A 19,536-nucleotide genomic window follows, 5' to 3' on the forward strand; every position below is an offset into this window, starting at 1 on the left:
CAAGAGGCTAGTGGGACCCTAGTGGACCATCTCAAAACTGTCAGTTAATATGCTTCCAGTAGCAGATGTGAAAAAGAAAATGTGTTCCCTTGACTCAGCACATTTTACGAAACGTAGCCTTGCATGCATATATATGGAACTTACACCATTAGTTGAACTTACAAGCATTTTCTTTCACAGTGTAATGGCTGATGTTATTGAGATCTCTAGCGATTCATCGGAGGAGGAGTATGAAGAGTTCCTGCCGGAATGGGATGTTGTGCTAACTAAGCATCAGGCATCAGGGGGACAAACACTGGTTTGGGCTTATTCTTTTTTATCCTAACCCTTTACATTCATGTATATTTGTTTGCCTTGTTTATTTTGACATATAGTACCTTGTATGATTTTGATTTCAGGGTATCCCGGCAAGTATTGTGAAACGCTTCCTGAGCCACAAGCCAAAAACACTTCCGATCTAGGTTGACAACGATGGCGACCTTTTTAGGGAACCCATAAGAACTTTTGAATTGAAGTGGTGGGACAATAGACCCAGGGAAAGCTGTTTTGCGGGTGGCTGGTATGAATTCTGCCACGACAAGAAACTATGCTGTGGTGATCGTGTGACTTTCATGTTGGATGATGATAATGGTAACTGCACTAGTGCAACCATACTCATAACAAGGAAAAGAAAGAGGGGAGGGAGGGAGGGAGGCCCTAGCCAGTAAAACACTGTGTGCTATGTTCTTTACTTGTTTTGGTTGATCTTGTTCAAGTGTTTATTGTACACAAATGAAGTGTTTTAAAGAAATGTTATTTTCGTCGGTGTGCTTATCCTTGTTTTTCTAATTACTCAGCTCATTGCACACACATCATAACAAATTTGTGAAAAAGGACCAATGAAAGAGTTGAACAAAGTTAAAGCACAAGGTAAATAGAAATTATGCATATAGTATTTTGCTAATACACTTAAATAGTAAGTAATTACAGACATAGTTAAAGCACACATTTAACAGAGTTAAATCCTCACATGAGGGTTCCAAAAAAATAAGCAGAGTACATTTTAGTTCCCATTGCCATCCATGAAACGAACGAGTTGAACGTGAATTCTTGTGGGTTTCCAGCATTCCAGAAGGAGATTGTATCACCGTCCTTCATGTTCAGGGCTTTGCACAAGGTGTACCATCCTGGTCCAACATATACTTCCTTTCCCCCACCCCGCTTATAAACCTTAAGCTTAGCACGACGTACATCAGGCATTCCGTTGCAAAGCAAATCAATGGTGCTTTGTCCAGGTAGGAGATAGTCACGGACAATTTGAGCAGGTATATGCTTAAAAAAAGAGAAATAGAAAAAAATTGATTTAGAATAAATTCAAGAGTCCTAAAATAAACGAGCAATAACTAGAGCCCCAATAACTATTTCAGCAAACAAATGAAATGCTAGGAACAATAAAATTTAGATACACTCACCAAAGGGTTTTTACCCCTAGAAAATTCTGTGGTCACATCTCTATCCCACAATAGAATTTGTTGTGGTTGTGGCTGTGGGTTCTCCACAGGTTGTTCGATTATGGGATTTGCAACAGGCAGCACTTGTTCTGGAACAGCAACATCAACATCTGGTTGGGGGACATGGTCTGGGTACTGAATTTCTTCCAACTTCTCATTCAGTATTGTTATGTCAAACATACACGCTCTTCTGTACTCCATTCTTAACCATTTGAGACCCCTAAGACCATAAAGATCGACTAGTTTGCCTGTCTCCTCTAAATAACCTATAGTCACTAAATTCTGCTGCATCTATCTTACCATGAACCTAGAGACATTACCTTTTGGGTCTTTTAATTGAACTTCTCTATTGAGGATCTCTTCCTTATGTAGTTCATAAAAAGTCTTGTTCAAATAAACAGAATTCTAATCATAAAACAGATAAGTTAAGTGTCAGTTATTGCTAGTAATCTATTAAGAATATTTTGTCAAAATCATCAACAAAATAGGTTACTAAATGGCTAAAATTGCAAGTAATTGCTAAAGAAAAAAAAAACACAACTAGTGTCATGTAAGTTAGAGAGTAAAACTTACACGGTCAGAACGGATTCTGACAGCGAAAGTAAGCATGTTCGATTCAGTCCCAAAAGAGTCCATTTTGTCACTGCATGAAGACAAAGACACAAAAAAGGTTCTCAATAGGGTAACCCACAACATGTCAAGAAGGTGACAGTGTATGTAGAAAACGATAGTTACTCAAATAAAAACAAATTTTCAACAATGTGAATCTGGGGCTTTTGAGGATAAGTTAAAAAAAACATTCAAGGGTCCCAACAATTTTTTTTGTTAGATATGCTAAACAAAGAAGAGCATATATTCATTGTGCATGATAAAAATCGTTTTAACACCATATAGTTACCATTTTTCCAGTAATAGGTAAGCAAGAGATCTAACGAAAATTTACCTTATGTTTTCTGGGTTGATTGGATCGATAAGAGGTAGACAACGTTTGGTTTTTGATTTTTACTTCTTGTGGGATGGGATAACTTCGAACTTTATGAGGGAGAGATTGAGTGAATGGTAAGAGAAAAAAATGATGGTTGAGTAGATATGATGATGACGGTTCGCAGTTTAAAAAATTAATTGCAGGAAGAAGGCTTTTCACCTTTCCACGCGTCTTATCACAAAGAACTAGTGTCATGTAATTTATTATTATTAGTAACTTAAATTTAATATTATTACTTAAATCTTAAGTTAAAGATTTAGCAAAAAATGTGTACAAAATTTGTACCTAAATTTCAATTTAAATTACCATATATTTTAGTGGGTTTTAACTTTAAATTAAAATTCCACAAGGGTTTTTAAACAAAAAAGTTTTAGTATAGCCCAATCCTTTGGTTGGTTTTTGTTAACTTCATTTTTTTTATTATGGTTTTTCCCATTGTTTATTAAGATTTATTTGTACTCGAAAATAGTAATAAAAAAACAGTTTGAAGAAAGGAAAAGTGGAGATAAAAAAACACAAAAAAACAAAAATTGGAAAATAACATAATTTCATTCATGACAAAGGGGAAGAGGGAAGGGGAAGGGGAAGGGGAAGAGGAAGGGGTTGGGGGAAGGGGATGGGGGATTACATTTTCATATTAAAAAAAAGGGGGGGGGGCATGGAAGCCTACTCCCATAAGCCCCCCTGAACAAAACGCCCATGGTGGCCATTGTTGTGCCAGGGGTAGGAGATTTCGCCTTCACCATCCACCGTGATCCTCATCATGAAAATGCCAGAGGCTAGCATCTGGAAGTGCAATCGGACCGGGCCGTTTGGATGGTAGAGGCTGAACACCTCTTTACTGAAGTCTTTCCAGAAGTAAGCATGTTTGCCCCAGCGGCGAAGACGGCAGGAGAAGGAGTTGCCCACAGGGTCGATGATGGTGACTTCATCGTCGATCTCGTCTGCCCAGTCATTCCAGAAGTTGTTTGGGATGAAGAAAGAATGTTGCTGCAGAAAACAAAAACAAAAACAAAGACGTAAGTAAACAAACTTGAAAAAATCAAACAGAAAGCAACAAGTGTAGTGTAGTGTTGCAAACTTACATCTTCCCGATCCCACTGGATCGTGAAAGCTCTCCAGTTGAATCCCCAGACGGAAGGTTCCATGAATCTGGTAGTGGCGTGTTCTGGGAAAGTTGAAGACGAGAAAGGAGAAGATCTAGTGTAGTGTTTAGGGTTTGTGAGTTTTCCTTATTTGCCTCATGGAAGTATTTATATAGTTGTGGAAAAGTGGTGAGTGCGGTTGTGAAGGTTTAATAAAACGTGTTTCATTGATTACCCCACTACTTCGTGTTCCGCAATGGTTCATTTTCCCGGAGTGATTTGAATCGTTTTGCCCTTTGGATCCAACCTTTCATTTAATCCTACGGTTTGGACGCGGCCAGGCTTTGACGTTGATTTAATCTATTTAAATGGAACCCTTTGGAATCTTAATCAATGGTGGAGAATGCACGGTTGCACTAATTCGAAGTACAACTGAGCGTAGATAACCAGTATTCTAACTTTGGATGATGAGATGGAGTAATTTTTTTTTCGGAAAAATCTCCTAATAATGACCTCCGAAACAAAATTTAATGTTAATAATATATGTGGGTTTTTATTTAAAAAATCACACATATTTTTATTTAGTTAAATAATGATTGTTTATTAGCTAATTATACAATTACGTGATGAAGTTACAAATTAGTTAGGATTTTAGGTAAAAGTTTTGTGTTTATGAAAGATTAAGGCCAATTAACAAAGGTTGTGTGTTACTAATAGGTTTATGATAATTAAGGCCCATTAGCAAAGGTTGTGTGTTAATAGGATTATGATAATTAAGGCCCATTAGCAAAGGTTGTGTTAATAGGATTATGATGACCTTATGAGAGTGATTAGGGTTTGTTGACTAGGATAGTGCATGTGTGGTTATGGGTTGCTGACTAGGGTTTGTAGCACTAGAGGTGTGATTAGGAGTTGTTGACCAGGATGATGACCTTATGAGAGTGATTAGGGTTTGATGACTAGAATAGTGCATGTGTGGTTATGGGTTGCTGACTAAGCATTGTAGCACTAGAGGTGTGATTAGGAGTTGTTGACCAGGATGATGACCTTATGAGAGTGATTAGGGTTTGATGACTAGGCATTGTAGCACTAGAGTTGTGATTAGGAGTTGTTGACCAGGATGATGACCTTATGAGAGTGAGTGATTAGGGTTTGCTGACTAGGCATTGTAGCACTAGAGTTGTGATTAGGAGTTGTTGACCAGGATGATGACCTTATGAGAGTGATTAGGGTTTGATGACTAGGCATTGTAGCACTAGAGTTGTGATTAGGAGTTGTTGACCAGGATGATGACCTTATGAGAGTGAGTGATTAGGGTTTGCTGACTAGGATAGTAGCACTAGAGTTGTGATTAGGAGTTGTTGACCAGGATGATGACCTTATGAGAGTGATTTTGTAGCACTAGAGGTGTGATTAGGAGTTGTTGACCAGGATGATGACCTTATGAGAGTGAGTGATTAGGGTTTGCTGACTAGGCATTGTAGCACTAGAGTTGTGATTAGGAGTTGTTGACCAAGATGATGACCTTATGAGAGTGATTAGGGTTTGCTGACTAGGATAGTAGCACTAGAGTTGTGATTAGGAGTTGTTGACCAGGATGATGACCTTATGAGAGTGGTTAGGGTTTGTTGACTAGGATAGTGCATGTGTGATTATGGGTTGCTGACTAGGGTTTGTAGCACTAGAGGTGTGATTAGGAGTTGTTGACCAGGATGATGACCTTATGAGAGTGAGTGATTAGGGTTTGATGACTAGGCATTGTAGCACTAGAGTTGTGATTAGGAGTTGTTGACCAGGATGATGACCTTATGAGAGTGATTAGGGTTTGCTGACTATGATAGTGCATGTGTGATTTTGGGTTGCTGACTAAATGTCTAATAATTGATATTTTGAAAATAAAAAATTATTTTTTTCAAAATATCAATTATTAGAAATTCATCAATAGGATAAGTTAAGTGTGATTATGGTTGATTAGGATTTTATGATTAGGATAATTTAGGTTTGAGTAGCACTTGTTATGTAAGATTATTATAATTAAGGGTGTTTCACATTGTAGTTGATTAGGTTAATTAATGTGTGATTAGATCTATTTGACTAAGATTATGACGTATAGTGTTCATTAGGACTTGTTGATTAAGATCATGACCCTAATTAATTTAGAACGTCCTAATTTATTTAGACAATACAGTTATCGGTAATGGAAACCGCCTTTCCTCTCTCTCGCTGAAAATGTCAAATCAAAGTAGATGGAGCCAGCTTGAAATCGTAGATGACGTAGGCCTGCGATAGGTTCAGCTGCGTCAGACGTAGCAGCGCCAGCGACAGAGTTGCTTGATTGATCTTTACGGAACCCTATGACAATCAATCACGGTACAAAGTCAGTCATTGCAGCACCACTAAAATGTGAAAGAAATTGAAATCAGCCAATCAGGTCAAGGTTTATATGAGACAAAAAGCAATAAGTGGAGACCTCACATGTGGATGGAGGGTTTTATCAATTGGATTGTGGTTACTGAATTACATAAATGACCCCTCATTAACTTATGGTGTATATGAACTAGGGTAACCCTATGAACTAAAACTTAATTATTGGACCCATATAAGCCATATTAAGAAGCACATAAAAAGCAACCTTATGTTTAGTAAAATTTGTTTCTTACAAAATTTGTTTTCAAAAATTTAAATCAATTATATTTTGGAATCTCCCTCATTTGTCGAACAAGGACAATATGGTCATTATACGTGTGGAGTGGAATGTAGTAATGAGGAAATGGGGACCAAGTACAGAGATGTGATGTTACTTCTATGAAAACTGCAATTAAAGCCAACTTTGTTTATCCTGTAGGTTGTGTCACATTTAAACAATCACAACGGCTAGTAAAGGCACATTGCCTATATATATTGACCTTTACTTTTATCCATTTATTTAATCACATTCACCTAGACAAACAAGTTCTTCCCTTGCAAATTAGCTTCTGTTGTGTGGTATGGAGGCTCCAATGATCCACCAGCGTCCAAGATCAAAAAGATATGTGGTTTTCAAGGGTAGGGAGCCAGGGATATACTCTTCATGGGGTGAGTGTAACAATCAGGTTTCTGCATTCTCAGGCAATTTGTACAAGGCATATAACAGTGAAGAAGAAGCTTTGTCAGCATGGAACGTGTACTGGGCCAAAGCAATGTCAACGAAATATGAAATGGCTCATGTGGACATGTCAATTGCTGGAGATGTGCAAACTAAATCACTTCCTGGAGATGAGTGCATGCCACAACTTATGGACATTCAAGAACCAATCAAGAGTTCTCATCCACATGAAGCCCCAACTGTCAACGAAGAAATTGTTGAAGGCAAACTAACAACTGGTGGTGCCATTCTTTTTGGAATATTCGTGGGTGTAATCCTATTGAAGATATGGCAGCTCATATTTTAAAGTGTTGTTGCCTGATCCACCTAATTGTTGTTAGGACCTTGTTGTTAATTATGCTAATTTGGGTATATATACCCCATCAATGTTTGAGCCTAATCCTATAATTTCCTTTGCATTTCAATTTATGCCTCTTAATATTTGTGCCCCCCTCACATGGAGATCCAACTACATATCCACTGGATAAATAATTTATGTGCTGAACCAACTTTGTTTAGATTGAACTAAATAGTTGAACTAGTTAGTAAGCGTTGAGTTGCGTGTTGTTTAGTTTAAGACAAAATTAAAAACAAACATCGTCGTACGACATAAGTAGTTCAAACCAATTATGCGGTGACACGTAACCACACTGGTTTTAGAGGGAAAATTTTTGTTCGGACAAGCTTCTTCCCAATGTGGTCCAAAATAAGAGAAACAACCAATCACCATATGGACACGTAGCGCGTTTACTTTTGAAGGAAATTAGGTTTCAGGAGCGAGAGCATCCCAATGTAATCGGTTGGCCGAATGAAATCGTGACACGTAAGCTCACCTACTTTATGTTCAACAAAGGTCTGAAGTGCTTCATTCACATTCTACACACTTGAAACTTCTATGAACTGCACCTCTGTTTAAACAATCCAACAACCAAAGTGTCAACCTTTTTTCTGAAGATCCCATGGAAGAGATTGCATCAATGAACTCTGTCGGTGTTGAAGCAAACAACAACATGTAAGTTCACTTAAACCATAAACCCTATTTGTTATTTTTCCCTTAAACCCTAAACCCTCAGCTCAAACTAATTCTTCTGTCCTCTTTACTGAAGGTTGGAGAAGGCTCACATAGAGGACAAAGGGCGCGGAAACGGAATGGATGTTAAGGACGATATCTCACAAATTAAAATGGCCATTAAAGCCCTTACTGAAACGGTGACAAAATCACTTGTGCAGAACAAGGTAAGTTTATCTTTTCCAGTTGCTATTCATAAATCAAGTCTGATGTGGTTTAAAAGCTCTAATAAATTGTATTTTTTACTAATAACAGGTGATGAACACTCGTGTTGACGAGTTGAGCTTGACAATGACCACCATACAACACTCCATTCAGCTGATGGGGAAATCAGTATCTGCAAGTGATGTAACACATCTGAAGCACACTCCAAAACAAACAACACAAACTGATGGAAGTCAAAGCTGCACCCCAGTGGCTGCAAGTGAGAACGTAACACCAAACACGACTGCTGCTAAATCGGTAAACAAGAAACGCGAGGTGGACCTTATTGGGGATGAAGGCCTTGACTTGCTGACATATATTTCAGATGATGAATACGTGGCTGATGACAATGACGAGGTTATGGTTAGCCATGAACAACACAAGAGTGGTGCCTTTTCTATCACATGGGGTCAAAGATTCGTTAACCAATCAGTCAACAAAGCACGCAAGACACCAGAACAGCCTAGCCCTACTCAGGTGGTGGTTCATTACCAAATTATTTTTTTATGAATCGTATGTGTTATGTAGTATGCTTGCTGATGGTGTAATATCTTTGTTGTGCATCGACAGAGTCTGATTCGTGCATTCAACGTAGATGATGGACTAACAGGAAAAAAACTTTTTCATTCACCAACACCAACCAAACGCAAGGGCAAAGATTCCAAAGCCGATGAAGATGAAGGAAGACCTTGTTAGCGATAGCACTGAAATGTTACCTTCATCAGATCCCCCAAAGCCTGACAAAAAGGGAAAGGGCAAATTGTCTGCTACAAGTACTCCAAAAAATAGGAAAAGGGGTAAAGAAAAACCACCTTCTTCAGTTGCTGAAACACCTAAAAAGAAAGGAAAGGAGATTGATACTACTCTGAAGCCAGTTGAAGCTATCCTCAAAGAGATGAAAGAATCTAAGGGTCACACATTGCCTCAGGTTGTTTTAGTTCCTTTTTCTTGCATTTTCCTTTGATGCAACAATTTATGATGAAAATGACATGTTTATGTTTGTTTTGACATAGGGGATTCTATGCTATTTTCCCCCAACAGAGGAAATGCTCCTGGGGATGACTGAAGTGAAGCTTGCTTGCTATGTGTTTCATCCAGCTCTGGAGGCAGGGTGAGCATCTTTTTACTAAACATTATCGGCGTGAACATTATCTTAATTGTCACATAAAAACATAATTGGATGAAATTTGGATACAGGGAAGTGTTGATGCGTTTGGGAGACATGTCATTGACCAGACTAGATTTTCACTGCATGTGCCCAGAGATAGACATCAGACCAGAGGTAATGTAGACATTACTAGAAGTACAATCACTAATATCTGAATGTATTACAATCATAATTGTATGCATGACACTTTTCTCCATTAATTCCAGATGGTAACCTTAATGAGCATGAAGAGCACATGCGTGCAACATGATGCAATAACTCCAACGGTGTGGTCACTTCCACCAGCTTTCGTGGTGTGTTACGTGAACGATTATAGTGTTTATAATATACTAGTACAATATTGGTCAAAATGGAAAAATTCATTGAATTGCTGCTTTTTGCAATGATCAGGATGATGTTTTCAAGGGACATTCAATTAAACAACTAACAGAGACATATGCTGAAGTCTGGATGAAACCTTTTGAAAGACTGAAATATGTAATCGTTCATCAAATGTTGTCAACTTTAATTCAATATCAATGTCAATGTCAAATTGTTTTTGGAATTCCCACGTGTTGACTACAATTTCTTCTTTGTGACACAGGTTTACCTTCCCATAAGAAATGAATATGGCCATTGGTTCTTAATGGTCATCTCCCTAGTTCATCAAAAGGTTTTCCATCTAGACTCATATTTGAATCGGATGGATGTTCTACAACGGTCTGACATGATCTCTACTTTGGTACAACATATTAACCTTTGTATAATTGTGAATTAAATCTGGAAAATGTATTAGAAGTTGTCTTCACATTTGTGCTTTAATCAGACCACCGCTGTATCGGACATTGTCACAATGGGGGGTGTACCCACCATTGTTGACAAAGCTTGCTGCGAAGTTCCCGTCCTGGAAAATCAAAGAGGCTACGGGCACACCGAACTGGGGAAACAGGTTGGCCACATCATTGTAGTCCATAGTTGCCAATAATATTTTGTTACTGGATAGTTGGTAATCCATTGACTGTTTAACGTAACAATATCTTCATGTATTGAAGCAAACACTCTGGCATTTGGACAATGCATTGGATGGAGATGGAAGATGCATTCAATCCAAATCTTATTGTCAGTGTAAGCGCACTCTTACTCTCACTGCTTTTTTGTTGAATACAATAGCTAAACTCAAAAAGAAGCTTAATAGATTGGGTTGATTATTTTACCATATTTTACTTTCAGATGATGCCAAGCCCTTTGAGGATGAGGTTGACTCTTTCTTTGCTGACTGGATGGTACAATGAGGAGAGGAGGAAGCTACAGACAAGCAGTGAGGCCTCCTGGGATACTCTGACAAAGCTGAGTTGATGTTGGGTGGTAGTAGGTCATGCACATAGTAGCTTAAGATTTTTTGAGAACTAGACGAGGTTTTTGGTACTGTGTATGTTCCCCTCGTACTTTTGGTTTGTAATGTGTATGAACCTGGTTAATGGTCCAATGTTGTGGATCTTGGTGCTTCTGAACCTGCTTAACACTTTTGGCTCGTAATGCTTACGAAGCTGCTTATTGGCCTGGGCCCGTTAACTTTTTATTTTGGGCTGGCCCAGAAAAATACATGTAATTGGATCTTTAGGTGTTTCTTTTGGCACACTTATGGAAAAATATATGGTTGTTTGTGGCAAATTCTGTTTTTTCGTTCATTGGTGCCTATCCCCGTCCCCGTAGCCCATTCTACACTTTTAATTTTATTTGTGCACCTTTAGGCAGCACTCATAAACCCTTTCCTACCTCAATATGAACTACATATTAAGTCAAAATATGCAAATAAACTACATATTAAGTCAAAACAATAACACAATATGAATCCAACATCAAATTAAACTTAATACACACCACAAGTCAACATTTACTCAATACAAATCCAACAGTAACACAAATTGTTTTGTACCTAATACACCACAATCTAATTAAACTTTCTAATTAAAAAAGACATACTACTAGGGTTCCATGGAACTAAACTACGTCAGCCTCCGTAAACCACACCAGCAAAGGATCCACAACCTGAAATTTATACGCATATTAAGCACAATGAAACCATTCATTTGAACAACATAAGCACATGAAATCATAAAAGAGAGGATAGTTACCTCCTCAACATCTGTCTCAAACATTTTCATTTTCTTCTTCAAATAGTCTCTGGGTGAGACCAGCACCAATAGATCCCTCTTGAGTTCCTTGTTGAGTTCCTAGTTGAGTAGACGTTTGGCCATCTCTACGTGTGCATGTTGTGCGGTTGTGTCCTGGCTTGCCACAGATACCACAGCGAAGAGTACGCTTACCTTTCATTGACCGTTGAGAGATAATGGCCCCACATCCCTTAGATCTGACAACATCAGGATTCCTAATGTGCCTCTCTTCACCTTCCTCACCCTGTCCCTCATCAACTGTTGCACCATGGTCAGCAGCACCATCTCCAGCTGTCACGTCAACCTGTGAATTACTGCTCAGTCTTTTACAGTGCTCAAATACAAGTGATTTGGTCTCTAGAAATTGTGCACTTGTGCGACAAGCAAGTTTGCACAGGTTTCTACAACTTGCAAGCAATGCAGAATATCGACAGACTGTTAGTTGATCCCATTCATTCATTTCAGTTTCTCCAAAGCCCTCAATAGATTCCTTAGCATTAATAGTCCACCTACCAAGAACAAGGGATTTAGGAATCTCAACCATGTCTATGTGCACCATCACAGAAACAATGTGATCACAAGGAAGGCCTACTGACTCCATTCTCTCACAGCTGCACTTTAACTCACTAGTAGGTTCATAATAAGTAACTTGCCAATTCCTTCCAGTTGAGGGGTAATGCTTCACAAAGTAGATAACACACATTGCTGTTCTCTTGAACCCAAAAACCCTCCAAGTTGAAGCCCTTTGAAGAATAGCCCTAAAATGAAGAAATATGTTACGCGTGTAGATCTTTGATGCGGACCTCTTCAGTGCTTTTAGAGATGTCAGCAACACTTGTTCCCCATGTGTTGAATTAAAGTCATCTTCAACCTCCTTGAACCTAAAGTAGTTCATGCACCTGTGAAAGTTCTTCAAGAAATTACACAAATTATTTTTATAATTCACATATCTACCGAGCTGAGCATGCAAGCCTTCAACTCGCGAGGTGGTCCTAAAACCACCAAAAAACTGACCGCGCATGTATGCAGAAGCCCACATTTCCTTCTTCTCATACGTCTCCTTCACCCATGGTTCATCTTGAACTTCAAATTCTATCACCATCTTTTCCCACCTATCTTCAAACCCAGCCACCTCATAGTCACCCAACATGCATCTTTTAAACATTTCTACGAATTTGGGCTTCTTCACATTCCTTCCTGCGTTCTCCAATAAATGCCACGCACACAACCTATGGTGGGCATCGGGAAATACTCTTCTAATCGCATTCCTCATGGACTTGCATCCATCAGTAATGACAGATACAGGAGCTTTGCCTTTCATTGCATCCACAAATTTTTCCAGCAGCCATACATAGGTTTCTTCTTTCTCATCAGATACAATTGCTGTGCCAAACATAATGGTCCTGTTATGATGGTTGACTCCAGACAATACCACAAGTGGGCAACTATATTTGTTTTTTCTATACGTAGCATCAAATGCTAACACATCACCAAAAACACCATAGTCTCTACGACTTTGTCCATCACACCAAAACAAGTTCAGCAACTTTCCTTCCTCAGACTTCTTATGGCTCCAGTATATGTCTGGATCTGTGCTTCGCAAAGTACGCAGATAGCCAAATGCACCTCTTGCATCAGGCAATTGGTTTCTCCTCTCCTTATCCAATACACTGTACATGTTCCGCTGATTAAAATTTACATTCAGATACCCACCCGCTTCACCAGCAAATGATGCATAAACTTGGGGAGGTGAAATACCAACTCCAATCATGTTGTTCATCTGGGAAACATCCATGTCGCACATCTTCCTATGACCGGCTAGCAAACCTACATGGTTATCAGGGACAACCAAGTGACTATGGCCATCATCGAGATGTTTAACAACCCAACGTTGACCATATTCAGATTCATCAATATGGACCTTGCAGTGTGCTAAACATCCACACCTAATGTCCCTCCTAGGTTCACGCTTGCGAACTCCATCTTCCCCAAATCTATCTTCTTTGTGACCTTGTTTATGACAGACAAAATTCTGCTGCACAATTTCTCCCTTAAAGTTTTTCTTGACAACGCTCCGACGGGCAGAAAATCCATTAAAGCGAGCATACATATTGTAAAAATCGTAGGCAACATTGCGATTTAAAAACCTGTATTTCTTCATGTCTTCAAATGTTAAAGTGACGAAATTGATGTTACCCATATCTTCAACACCATCTATGGGAATTGTACAAGTTTCTCCAATGGATTGCACAGCATCTTCACCATCACATAAGTCTTCAATTTCCTCACTACCAGAAGTCTCATTCTCGTCATCACTATCAGAATCCTCGTTCTCCTGAACAAAAATAACGAAACCATTCGTAATAAGGAACAAGGATAGCATCGTCAATAAGGTTTGAAAACAATAATTACCAAACCTGCAAAAAATCTTCTGCATTATCAATCTTTCTTTCTCCTTCCCCAGTGGCCATCTTTGAAGAGTTGAATAATCGCCGGAGTGCTGCCGGAGCGATCTACAAATAGTAAATCACAAACATCAGTTATGTGTATTCGAATTGAACTAAGAGCATCTCAACATAAAAATTTGAATGGGGGGTTTTCAGATCTATAAACACGACAAACGAAAAATCGTGATTTCGAAGGATACCTTTGTTTTCGCTGCTATGGGTTACGGGGTTCGTGGGTTGGATCTGCCGGAGGAGGCTGGTGGGGGTACAACCAGAGCTAAGGAGCTAAGGGTAAAGATGAATGTCCTTCTTCTTGAAATGTGAAATTAATTCCAGCTGAGAATATATACTGGTAATTAGTGCGGAATCATGATTAGCAATTAATGGAATAATTAAAACTTTAACTAAAAACATTTACTTTTAATTTTTTTTTTTAACCGGAAGGGTGATGGTAGGTAAAAAACAGGGCTCCAAAATTAGAGCCCGAAAAGATGGGATCCATGGTAGCGGGATCCTATATAGTATAGTATTGTACGAACTAAAAGTAAAAAAATGATGTGGGGGCACTTGACCCACATTCTCTTAACGTGGGTCCGTCCCTGCTTGAATGAAGAGTATAATGAATTAGGTGTTGGCCCGAATCTTCCACTTTGTATGAATAAATAAAAAATCATTCAACTATTATATCAAGTGCTTGAAATTGAGGAGAAAATGATTGTCTTCATGTTAATTTCATATTACCATTACTAGTTTCATACTCATAAACAATATAAAAGACATAAAATAAAAATATCAAAACTTGAAATCTAATATATTGTCACAAACCAATGGTTCAATGGAAAAAGTAAAATGTAGATAAAAAAAGTTAATTTTTTGGTGGCACTAAAGGTAAAATTGTCAAGCTATGGGGGCATTTATGAAGAGTGTGGGGGCAAGATAATATTTTATATTATATAGTATGGTATTGTACGAACCAAAAGTAAAAAATGATGTAGGGGCACTTGGCCCACCTTCTCTTGACGTGAGTTCGTCCCTGCTTGAATGAAGAGTATAATGAATCAGGTGTTGGCCCGAAAAAATGTAGTTTTGTTCCAATAGACACAGTAGATTAGTAGTGATAATATTGTGATTGCTCAAGAGAAGTTATTCACTCTATGAAGAAAAAGAAAGGTATGAAGGGATGAATGACTATTAAGATACACCTTGAAAAAGCTTATGATAGGCTTAAATGAAGTTTTGCGAAAGATACATTGGAAGATCTTGGAATACTAGATGTCTTAGTGAATTTAATTCAGTTTTATATTAGCTCAACTATGATGCAAGTTTTGTCGAATGGTACTTTTGGAGCAGTTACCTTCAAGGGGATTTCACCAGGGTGATCTCATATCACCATATCTATTTGTGTTATGGCTAGAGACTTTCATATCTTATTTTTGTTGCAATTCACTTTGGTTATTGGAAAACCTATTAAACTTTGTAGGAGTGGATCAGAGATATCTCACCTTGCCTATGAACCATGCTTGCTTTGGACTATACTAGAATTTACAGTAAATGTGAGCCAAAAGTGTAAAAAAATTGTGATCTGTTGAAGACCTACACTAGCAGGTAAAATTAGGTTCCTGCAACATTGCACAAGGAATTTTTTGTGTACGGATGAACCTTCTTTTTTCTTTCAACATTTCTGGCCAACACTTTCTCTCTATATTTTTGTCAATAGTCAAACACTCATTTTGGTTTCCTGGACAATAAAGTCTGAAGGCCCAAATGACTGGTAGATGTCACAGTACAGACCCTTGACCAAAAAAAATAAAAACTCTTCATGTTTTTTTTTTTAATTTACCAAAAACAAAACTCTTCAGTTTTTAGTTCTTTCTGAGCACACTCTCTCCTTATTGACAAAAAAAGCAGCACATTCTCCCTTAAGTACAATTAGTGAGATATACTTGCCCAACTTAGATTTAATTTCTGGTAACACTAAGATAAGCATATTTTTAAAGTTAATCAAGATTCCAAAAATAACATATTTGCATTTTGATAATAACAAATCCCAGAGCGTCAAACATGAAAATATATTTCGGGTTTGAGTTACAATGCATTGAAAACCCGAAATATAACTAATGTGGAATATTATAGTATTTTACTACTTTAAAGTATAATGAGAAATTGAGTGTTGGGGATAGGAAATTGAACTCCCAACAATGAATTGCCACTAGCAGTTGATTAAATTCATAAATATATGAAAAGGACCTTTCCAATTGGATTCTACAATTCACTGATGGACTAGCTCTAATTAAGGATCTAAGTTTTTTTGAGCTAAGTAGCTGCAATTGCATTGCATGTCACATAAGTCACTAATCTTTTGGTCCACTTGAATCAAATTGTCACCACCACATGGGACCAAATGCAATCAATTGAGGTCAAATGCATTGAGAATCTCTTCTCATGGATCTCAAGAAGTTGTAAAATTTTATTTTCTATTTCCAACTTTAAATTATAAAGTTACTTTTGGCACTAGTTTAATGGGGGATAAAATATCTGTCAAGCTTCTCACAAGGTGATGTCACAATAATAAAATTGGAAGAAACTCATAATCACTTTGTTACCACACCACAAGTAGGTCAGCTTGGAGGTTGATTCAATTTAGAGTGCATAATCCAGTAAGTATTTTTTAAAAATTGGAAAAAGCCACAAATTTTCTCATAGGAGATGATGTTTACATGAGTGAGTCAATGTGGAAACACATCATCACTAAATTAAGGAGAGAGACCAAAACATGACAATTTCCATAAACTAGGGATTTCTTGTAAGAATTTTCTTCTGAAGTACCAATAACAATAATTCAGTCTTAGTAAAAGAGACCACAAAAAAGGCCAAAACAACCCTCCTCTTGAACAGGAGTGGTGGAAACATGCCACCTCTCAATTCCACCACATGTCATTTTCTTTAGGATCCATTCATCACTACCATTTTGCTCCTTTTCTTATCATATTATTCATCTGCTCCTATTACATTTTCTTTTTCCTAGTTTCTCTTCCCATATCATGTCCTTGGTCCTTCCACACCTAACACCTCTCAGAAGAGTGTATAAGCATCATTATTCAAAAACTTGATCCAATTCAAAACAAAGTGTATCAATAATAGCGAGCCCCATTTTAGCTAGTTTATTCATATGAATTAATGCCATCAAGATGTGGAAGGACCAAGGTATTAGTAGTTTATTACTGACCACACATGAGCCCCCCCAGAATGGAATCTGGAACTAGTGGTACAGCCACAAGCAGTTCCCACAGCAATAAATTCCACCAATATAAAAATCAACAACTCAGTTTATGGTCAAATTGTAATTGAACAAAAGGAATATTTTCTCATGATTGTGGGAAGTATGCATAATGAAAGCCAGTGCATTTGATCTAGATTTCACTAAAAAATCACAATATATCATTTACATGATGCTATACCCCATTTACATTGAACTGAATCAGAAGCAAAAACAAACCCTGAAGAACCTGAACTTAGTTCAATTTATCTAAAACCAACCATCATCAAATTTCAAGACAAAATTAGAACCCCTATTCATGGAGGATAACAGAAGAAGAAAATGAAAAATGATCAAGAAACCCATCTCATTAACTAACTGGGATTTTGCAACTTTAACAATCCATTGAAATTAGCACATTCAAACAATGCCTTAGCAGTCATTTCCCTCTCAAACCTCCAAATATAGTTCAACCCCACAAGCAACTCAGTTATAGCAGCCTCTGTCTTCTCCTTGTTTGCAAAGAACAAAGTTTGCAACAACAACACATTGGTCTTAGGCACCAAGTTTTGCTGCTCAAAGCTCCTTTCACTCTGCCACTTGATCATATTATGTGCCAATGGTGACAACCACCCCAATATCCTCCCCAATGCATCCCTCCACTCACCAGCAAGCACAGGATCACTAGCAGAAAACCCCACCCCTTTCAACCTAGCCCTCAAAGCTGACCTTATACTACTTGGTAACATAGCATACAAATCATCCCTAGCATCCAAACCAACCAAATGTGGTGACTTAATCATCTTCTCCATCACAATGATCAAATTGGAATAATGCAAACCCAAAGCAGCAGCACCCAATGTACTAGGTGGTGGCTTCAAAAGCTCAGAGTTAGACTCAAAAAACCCACTCCCCAATTTTTCCTTCCCTTCAATCTTTAACCTTTCCAATGCCCCAGAAGCCAAATTGCAACCACTAGCAGGGTTCTGATCAGTGGGATAAACAGTAGCAGAAGCTGATAAACTCCTAGACAAACATGGCACAGAGTGACCAATCCCAAACACAACCTTAATCCTTGCCAAAACAGTGAAACTGAACCTCACAAGCAAAACAACAACACCATCAAAGCTTCTACCCCATAAGGATCTCTCTTTCAAATCCTTCACCTCTTGTTTCTGCCAGAAAATCTTCTGCTGAAGATCATACACCTTCTGCTCTTTCCCAGATGAAGAAGCTTCACTGTGATCACTGTAATGGTTAAGAACTTTCTTCAACCCAGATTCCAAAACCGAAAGCTCCTCCATCTCACGGTGCAGCGCTGCCGTGAGCGTCACGAAACGCTCCATCTTCCTCAGCTTGGCTTCGGTTTCCTTCACAACGGAGAGGGCCCACCCGTTTGGATCACGACCCGAGTCGGCGAACTCGAGGAAGGCTTTACGGAAGGATCTGAGGTTGGGATCATCGCAGCGGTGGCTGAGTCGGGTGACCGAGTTGGCGGCGAGTCGGAGAGTCTCGGCGAACTCGGCGCAGGCGAGTCCGAGAAGAAACGACTCGTCGTTGGAGATGATCTTCCGAACGCCCTCGAGCGTGACGGCGTCGTTTCGGATGCGGACGATGGTGGCGTCGGAGAGCGACTGCCAGAGGTGGAGAAGCTTCGACATCACTCCGGCCATCTCGAAGGCTAAAACGCCGACGTTTCGTCGGGATTTGAACGATGGCTTCTTCTTCAGGAGGAGCTTCGGCGGGTGCACGGTGTTTGAGATGGCGGCTTTCACCTTCACAAGGAGGGTTTCGAGGGCCATGGTGGCGGTGGTTGAGGTTCTTGGCCACCGTGTTCTGAAAGAGCACACTATGTGTTTGTGAAAATGTCTCTATGAGAAAAAAGAGTGTGTGTGAAATAATTGAAGAGTGGGGAGGTTTTGTTTGTTGATGCTGAGAGATAAGGATTGAAAATATGATGGAAGAGGCTCGTGGGGTGTTTGATTGGGAGTGATAACTAGAAGAAGAAGAATGTGTTTATTAGGAAGTGAGCAAAGGAAGCAAGAGCTAGAAGGTAAGCGGTGAGTGTGTATATATATATAAACTATAAAGTATTTAAGACCACATGCAATATGTGGTAGGGTAGATCGTGGTTTGTTTGGATTTCTGTTGAACTCAGCGTGAATTCATGTTGAATATGGTGCATTAAAATCTTGCTTCTTGAATTCACATTATACTTAAAGTGATAAATTCTAACTTCTCTATTAGTACACTAAGATACAAGAAATCACATTTACGTTTACAGTGCACAAACGTTAAACCAAATATACACTAGAATGTGGCTTCAAAGTCTTGGTGTTGGGCTAGTTTCTAGTTCAATAGTATGTTTAGATCAATTTATCTTATATCAAAATCAATTTTGAAATGTAGAAATTACTAAATTTCTCTTTATAGTTGATTCTGCCTTTTAAATTAATTGTAGATTTAACGCTCTAAAAGTGGGTTGAACCTTCAATCATGATTAAGATGGGGGGTTATGTCTAGTAGTTTTGCTTTTTCCTTGTGTTAAGTTGGGG

At 38.5% G+C, this 19,536-nt stretch overlaps 3 protein-coding genes across 3 annotated transcripts; all 3 read right to left on the reverse strand.

The window, feature by feature from the left end:
- Nucleotides 1-10,963: 10,963 nt before the first annotated feature.
- On the reverse strand, nt 10,964-12,001 carry LOC130716832 (protein FAR-RED IMPAIRED RESPONSE 1-like). The gene is made up of 2 exons (XM_057566841.1): nt 11,240-12,001; nt 10,964-11,153 (listed from the first exon to the last, which is right to left on the reverse strand). Exon 1 carries the CDS (start codon nt 11,979-11,981, stop codon nt 11,256-11,258), a length of 726 nt encoding a protein of 241 aa, XP_057422824.1. The 5' UTR covers nt 11,982-12,001; the 3' UTR covers nt 10,964-11,153; nt 11,240-11,255.
- Nucleotides 12,002-12,159: 158 nt separating this feature from the next.
- LOC130719693 (protein FAR1-RELATED SEQUENCE 5-like) lies at nt 12,160-13,661 on the reverse strand. The gene is made up of 2 exons (XM_057570305.1): nt 12,293-13,661; nt 12,160-12,188 (listed from the first exon to the last, which is right to left on the reverse strand). Exons 1-2 carry the CDS (start codon nt 13,659-13,661, stop codon nt 12,160-12,162), a joined length of 1,398 nt encoding a protein of 465 aa, XP_057426288.1.
- Nucleotides 13,662-17,112: 3,451 nt separating this feature from the next.
- Nucleotides 17,113-19,031, reverse strand: LOC130720443 (protein PSK SIMULATOR 3-like). Its single transcript, XM_057571086.1, has one exon. It carries the CDS (start codon nt 18,781-18,783, stop codon nt 17,356-17,358), a length of 1,428 nt encoding a protein of 475 aa, XP_057427069.1. The 5' UTR covers nt 18,784-19,031; the 3' UTR covers nt 17,113-17,355.
- Between the last annotated feature and the right edge of the window lie 505 nt (nt 19,032-19,536).

This window comes from Lotus japonicus, chromosome 5 (genome assembly GCF_012489685.1).
Source record: "Lotus japonicus ecotype B-129 chromosome 5, LjGifu_v1.2".
Lineage (NCBI taxonomy): Eukaryota > Viridiplantae > Streptophyta > Magnoliopsida > Fabales > Fabaceae > Lotus > Lotus japonicus.